Genomic DNA, 7,184 nt, shown 5'->3' on the forward strand with positions numbered 1-7,184 from the left:
TTAAAAGTGGAAAAAGTAATTTAGAATTTGATAACAAATATATATATATATATATATATCTGTTTATGTTTTTTTTTTTTTTTTTTCTTGAAATGCCTTTCAATATCTGTTTATGTTTACTTACAAATATCAAATTGTCCTCGCATAATTTTAAAAACTTGGAAAATGTATTAGAATTAAAAGGAAGCACTAGAGTTGAAAACGATCCAGAAAGCAACAGAAAGGTTTCACATGTGTAATGGCTTACATCTGCCTGCTAACCAAAAAAATTGATAACCGAAGTGTCGGAAATAGATATTAGAATTGGTGACCACCTTAACGGACTGTAACTTGGATGCATGCGGCATGCCCTCTATACAACTCGTATCAATGTATGTGGACTTGGCTGGAATTTATGAAGTCGAAGACGCGGAAAATTCAGAGGTCGTGGTCGTGGACACTAAATGATACAGTAACGGGATCAGTCTAGAAGCGGATTGCACCGGGCTTATTTATGCTATGCAATCAATTAATATGTACCAAATGTAATCTGACCCCATCAACTTGGTTTAAGTCCCAAAAGATGAAGAAATTGTTTGGTTAGCTTTTTGTATCACCACGAGTTTTTCTACTCTCATGTTTTTCTTGGGTGAACGCATATGTTACTCTTACTTATAGAAAATAAATCATCTAATGCCATAATTGTCAAATTTTAATTTTCAGAAACTTTGTAGGCTGCTGTATATATTGAAAATCTAGAAATCACACCAATGTTACACACGATAAGATGGACGACGAAGATAAAAAAATTCCAAGTTTTGCACTAACGTACACTTCTCGAGAGATTACATTTGGTTTCCAACCTCGAGAGATTACATTGACGGTCAAATGTTTGAATAATATACTATCTTATTAAAAAGAAATCAAACAAATTTTAACACCATGGTGCACATACATGATACATGTACACACCCGTATTCATATAGTTAAATATCATAATTAAGTATTTATGATAGTGCACGTTACCCTAATAGAACCAGCATGAATACCAGAGACTAATCCCCTATATTATATCTGCGAAGTGATTTATATACATGTAGTCACTATAGTCATTCTCGCTGAAAAAAAGATGATATGACACTTAAAATAGATGACATGGTTTTAGAAAATATTGACATAGCATCGTATTAATTGTAAGATGTAAAATTTCCTTATAAAAATTTAAATTCTTTTGCAGAAATTTTAAATATGGTAATAAAAATAACTCATATATTAATGTCAATTTTTCATATAAATATTTATATATGGTAAACTATTAAATATATTAATAATTCATATATCACAATTAAAATAATAATATATATGTATATATGTATCTCACATTAATAAAAATAAACTAAATAAAGTAACACTAATCCAAAAAAAATTTGATAGTTAAATATTTAAACATTATTTAAATTTATCTGTTCATATTCATCATTTAAATTAACAAAAAGATTTTTCAGTTTAACTAAAACAAACAAAGTCTCAAATTTATTAGAATTTATATTAATATGTAAATATATATATATATATATATATATATATATTTAAAATTAGATATATATATATATAAAATAAATAATCATTAAACACAATAATATAATTAAAAATATTTTTATAAAATCTAATTTATCTTTATTAAAATTTAAATAAAATCAAATTTAAATAGTTATACCAAATCAAAAGAAATAAGATTATAAAAATATGTTTATGATTTTTTATAACTATTGAAGTTAAACTATAAATTAATAATGTTGAAATATAAAACAAATTTTTTTTTTTGAAATAAAAAATGTTATGTTAAAAATTACTATTTCTACGCACGGCGCAAAAAAACTCCTAGTTATAAAGAAAACCCTAGTGTTAACATCACCGATTTTCGATAGTATTATAAATCAGGGAAAGATATGACAAACTAGTGAATTAAACTAAAAATGTTATACTTCTCTTGCGTCTGATCAATTATCCTTCAAATTTTGAAAAATAAACTGCTAGAAGTAACCTAGCTCACGCAGTTTAGGAACCGACGCGAGACAATCCGTGACTTTTTTCTTACTTTTTTCAAAAATAAATCATTGTTCACGTTTAATGTCAGCATCCACGAAAACTGTTTGATTGAAGTAAAGATACCTAAAATTCAAATCTCAGTAAAATGGAATACGTGAATAGATATTGTAAAATAACACAATGACATAGTCATACATCGATCACGTATAAACTTTTTGTGTGTTTCGACAAATACGTCACGTAAAATTTTGCTTTTCTTTTTTGAAGTTTGTTTGACCAACGACTCGCGTACGCCACAAAATCTACTATTGCTGCTAGCCTGCTATTATCGGAGGTGCCAAGGTCACGTGTAGGCATGGGCGTTCGGGTATCCGTTGGCATTCGGGTCGGGTTTTTCGGGTTTTCGGATTTTCGGGTTTACGCTTCTAGGTCCCATACTAAAATTTTATTAGTACGGATCGGGTTCGGATAATAACACTTCGGGTTCGGTTCAAAATTGTATTGCATCATAAAACCCATAAAGTAATCATATATCGTACGGATTCGGGTTATATCGGTTCGGTTCGGATATAACCAAAGTAAAAAACAAAATTTTTGAAGTAAAACATAAAGAAAAACATCTAAATTAAATAAAAATTAATCTATCACATATAATGATAAAATAACAATAAAATGTTAAATCAAGCATGAAAACAAACATCATTTGTAAACAATATGTATTGCCTTATAGAGAGTAGACTTTTTATTTCAATGAGTAAATTATAAAATACTTATTTATAACTAATTGTGTACTTAAAGCACTTATTAGAATTTTAATATTTATTATTATATATAATATTACCACAAATATTGAATTTAATAATTGGAATACTTATATATATTTCAAATATTTATATTGACTATTAATTTCGGATTTTTCGGGTTACCCATTCGGGTTCGGTTAATAACACTTCGGATTCGGATATTTTTTGTACCACCCTACAAGACCCGTTCGGGTATTTTTATGTTTCGGGTCGGATAACGGATCGGATTTTTCGGTTCGGGTTCGGTTCGGATTTCGGGTTCCGGATTTTTTGCCCAGGCCTAGTCACGTGATCGAACGAAAATAATGAAAGTGTAAAAATCCCAAGATAAACGTTTCCTCCCACGAAAATGAAAATATAATTTTCTTATTTCTGATAATATAAAAATTGAAATAAAGTAGAATTATTACCATAAATAGAACTAGATGAAATCATTGATATGGACAGCATCCCGAATTTTTGTTCGTATATATATAATTTTCTTAAATGCACCCTTTATTTAACATTTTTTTTGGTCTGGCCCTTTATTTAACTTATTTTATTTATGTCTTGCACACTTACTATATACTAGTATGTTAAAATTATTTTAGTTCTTTTTTTTCCTTGATTGATAATCATGTTTTATCACTTAAATTATATTCATAATAAAACATTAATGTGATGTAATTATCATGACTACTAAAACGAAATATTAATATAGATAACGATATGGTCGATGATCAAGTTGTCATCTCCAGACAAACCCTACACATTTATTGAACATTTTGAAGATATTTATGAAAGTGTTCGATGAATCTGGTTATTCTGACTTGTATGCTTTCGATGATTTTAAATTTCATAAAATCTTACAATATCTAGCTACAAGTAAAAATAATACTTAAAGGAAACTGAAGCGAAAAAAAAATGAAAGGACGATGTTCTAAAACTAAAATATTAAACACCAAAATATTCATTGATGTAAAAATTAAAAAGCCACTACAGATGTTAGTTTTTCACTTTTTTGAAATACATGAGAATAATAAAGAAAAAATGTTTTGTAAACTTTAAAAATCATATTCTTAAATTTCATTTCTCCAACTACTATTTTATACTCCCTCCGTTTTTTTATATTTGACGTTTTAGAAGAATTTTTCTGTTCCAAATTATTTGACGTTTTCAATTTTCTATGTATTTATTACTAATTAATGCTAAATGACCATGATATTATAGTTTCTATTTTATTATTGGTTAAATTGTGGTTAAGTAAACAATTAATGATGTTTTTGTTTAGAAAATTAAATATTTTTTAATCTATGTGCAAATATAAAAATAACGGAGGGAGTAATAGTCTTAGTTAATATAATTTCAAACTTCTCTTTATCTATATTCATAATAATTCCAACCAGACGATATATATAAACTGTTTCTAGGAAATCGTATTATTGTTTCCGGGTCCATTCAAGTTAACTGGCCAGCCAATTTATTCAACTTCAAAAATGCCGGTGATTCTTCTTCATCCGTACAACACTACTTTAGGCCGTCGGGAGAATTTGAAGTTAATCCCAGCAACCACGTGCCTCAGTGTGAGTTGCCATTATCCAACTTTTCCAATCTAATAAATACAAAATCTTAATTTAGTCAAATCTTTACCACTAGCTATACAGACTTCATTGTCTATTTATTACGCATCCTCCACAACTCATTGCTCTTCACTCCAAAACATAAACAAGAAACCTACGGAAAAAAAAGAGAGAGAGCAAATCAAGAAATGTCCATCTTTCTCTATTTCATCTTACTCTTGCCTCTCCTTTTAATCTTCTTGAAACGCTTCTCACCCTCTAAAGGGAAGCTTCCTCCAGGACCTATAGGCCTTCCTCTCATCGGAAACTTGCATCAACTTGGAAAATCTCTCCACAGATCTTTCCATAAACTCTCTCAAGATTATGGATCTGTGATGTTTCTTCGTTTCGGCGTGGTCCCTGTTGTTGTCTTCTCCACAAGAGAAGCAGCTGAAGAAGTTCTCAAGACTCATGATCTCGAGACTTGTACTCGACCAAAGCTATCTGCGACCAGGTTGTTTTCTTACAACTACAAAGACATTGGTTTTGCTCAGTACGGTGATGACTGGAGAGAGATGAGGAAGCTTGCGATGCTCGAGCTCTTCAGCTCCAAAAAACTAAAAGCGTTCAGGTATATCCGAGAGGAAGAGAGTGAATTGCTCGTCAAGAAACTCTCGAAGTCCGCCGAGACACAAACTTTGGTGGATTTGAGAAAAGCTCTTTTCTCTCTTACAGCGAGTATCATATGTAGACTCGCTTTTGGACAGAACTTCCACGAGTGCGATTTTGTCGATATGGACAAAGTTGAGGAGCTGGTGCTCGAGTCTGAGACCAATCTTGGCTCATTCGCGTTCACCGACTTCTTCCCCACGGGCCTTGGGTGGATTATAGACCGGATCTCTGGCCAACATTCGGAGCTGCACAAAGCCTTTGCAAGACTTAGCAATTTCTTTCAACATGTGATCGATGATCATTTGAAGCCTGGACAACCTCAAGATCATTCAGACATAATTGGTGTCATGTTGGATATGATCAATAAAGAGAGAAAAGTCGGATCCTTCAAAGTCACCTATGATCATCTAAAAGGAGTTATGTCGGTGAGTTAACAATCTTTCATTTTTTTTTATTTCTTAATTAGGTTACTATCTAACAATCTTTTAAGTAATATATATAGAAAAATACCCTAAAAGAGCATTAGAAATATTTTATTCAAACATAGTATACAAAGAGAAAATTCTTAAAATAATATTTCTTAAAAAAAAAAATTATATTTGGGTGTATGGGTTTATTTATTAGAGTTTAAGGTTTAGTATAGGTTAGGATAAGATTTCGGATGTGAAATAATTTAATAATTTTTTCATTCAGTAAGTGCTGTATTGGGATTTTTTTTCCCTTTTGTATTATTTTGTCATAATAATTTTTGTGCTATTAGATTTTAAGATTCAAAAGACAAAACTAATGTGTTAATTTGTTTTATGATCAGGATGTGTTTCTGGCGGGAGTAAACGCAGGAGCGATCACCATGATATGGGCGATGACAGAGTTAACCAGACATCCAAGAGTGATGAAGAAACTACAACAAGAGATTCGAGAAACTCTTGGTGACAACAAAGAAAAAATCACTGAACAAGATCTAGAGAGAGTTCAGTACTTGAAGTTTGTGATCCAAGAAACATTCAGATTACACCCACCAGCTCCCCTCTTACTTCCAAGAGAGACAATGTCTGACATCAAGATTCAAGGCTACAATATACCAAAAAACACAATGATCGAGATCAACACTTACTCAATAGGACGTGATCCTAATTGCTGGGAAAACCCTAACGATTTCATCCCCGAGAGATTCGTCGATAGCCCTGTTGAGTATAAGGGTCAACACTACGAGTTGTTACCCTTCGGTGCTGGTCGTAGGATCTGTCCTGGGATGGCTACGGGGATAACTATCGTGGAGCTTGGTTTACTCAACGTTCTTTACTTCTTTGATTGGAGTTTGCCTGATGGTATGACCATTGGCGACATAGACATGGAAGAAGCTGGAGCTTTTGTCGTCGCCAAGAAAGTTCCCCTTGAGCTTATACCGACTCCACATCAATGGTGAAGTCATGAAAAAAGTAAAATGGTCTATTGAGATTATATCATAGCATCGAGATTTCTCAGCGTGGTTCTCTTGCAGTTGGTTTGATTTTGAAATTACAGAAAATAAATATTACGGTCATCATGAGTTGTAATTGCTAGTTTTTTTTTTTAAATTATGTTTCAATGTGTATAAATCATGTTTTCAATAAATAAAAACTTCCGATTGTGACATTAGTTATCATCTTTTTGGTTAGTATCGTTCAAAGCTGATTTAAGCGACTATCTGAATATATGACAACAAGTTTGAATCTGACATGAGACTTACGGAACTGCTTCGGTTTTACATCAAAGAAGTAAACATAAAACACTGTATATATTGGCGAGTTTAATTTTGACATAGAAGTAAAAAAGGAAAATCAAGTATATTAATTATAATATTATCTGTATAGTAAATTCAAAATATAGCAATAACTTAAATTATTTGATGGGTTAGTTAATCTGTACAAGAGTAAAAAGTACTATAAAATATAGTTTTGTAAGATTAATATATAATAATTGAGATAATACAGAACTTTCGTAATTTATTAAAACTAAAAATTAAAAAGATTTTAAAACATTTTCTTTAACATCTTTATATATATTAATATAAACAAGGTGGTATTTTATATATATATATATGTATATAATTTTAGACCTTAGAGCACATAATCTTTTATCTGATATATATAATTTTTGAAAT

The 7,184-nt window shown here is 30.6% G+C and overlaps 1 protein-coding gene across 1 annotated transcript; it reads left to right on the forward strand.

The window, feature by feature from the left end:
* Positions 1–4,502: 4,502 nt before the first annotated feature.
* On the forward strand, positions 4,503–6,679 carry LOC106410731 (cytochrome P450 71B22). Its single transcript, XM_013851315.3, has 2 exons — positions 4,503–5,466; positions 5,853–6,679. Exons 1-2 carry the CDS (start codon positions 4,579–4,581, stop codon positions 6,465–6,467), a joined length of 1,503 nt encoding a protein of 500 aa, XP_013706769.1. The 5' UTR covers positions 4,503–4,578; the 3' UTR covers positions 6,468–6,679.
* Positions 6,680–7,184: the final 505 nt, after the last annotated feature.

This window comes from Brassica napus, chromosome C7 (assembly GCF_020379485.1).
Source record: "Brassica napus cultivar Da-Ae chromosome C7, Da-Ae, whole genome shotgun sequence".
Classification (NCBI taxonomy): Eukaryota; Viridiplantae; Streptophyta; class Magnoliopsida; order Brassicales; family Brassicaceae; genus Brassica; species Brassica napus.

Coding starts and splice junctions, on each gene's coding strand:
- LOC106410731 (XM_013851315.3), top strand. CDS start 4,579: ATGTCCATCTTTCTCTATTTCATCTTACTCTTGCCTCTCCTTTTAATC. Junction 5,467..5,852: donor ATCTAAAAGGAGTTATGTCG/GTGAGTTAACAA, acceptor TTTTATGATCAG/GATGTGTTTCTGGCGGGAGT.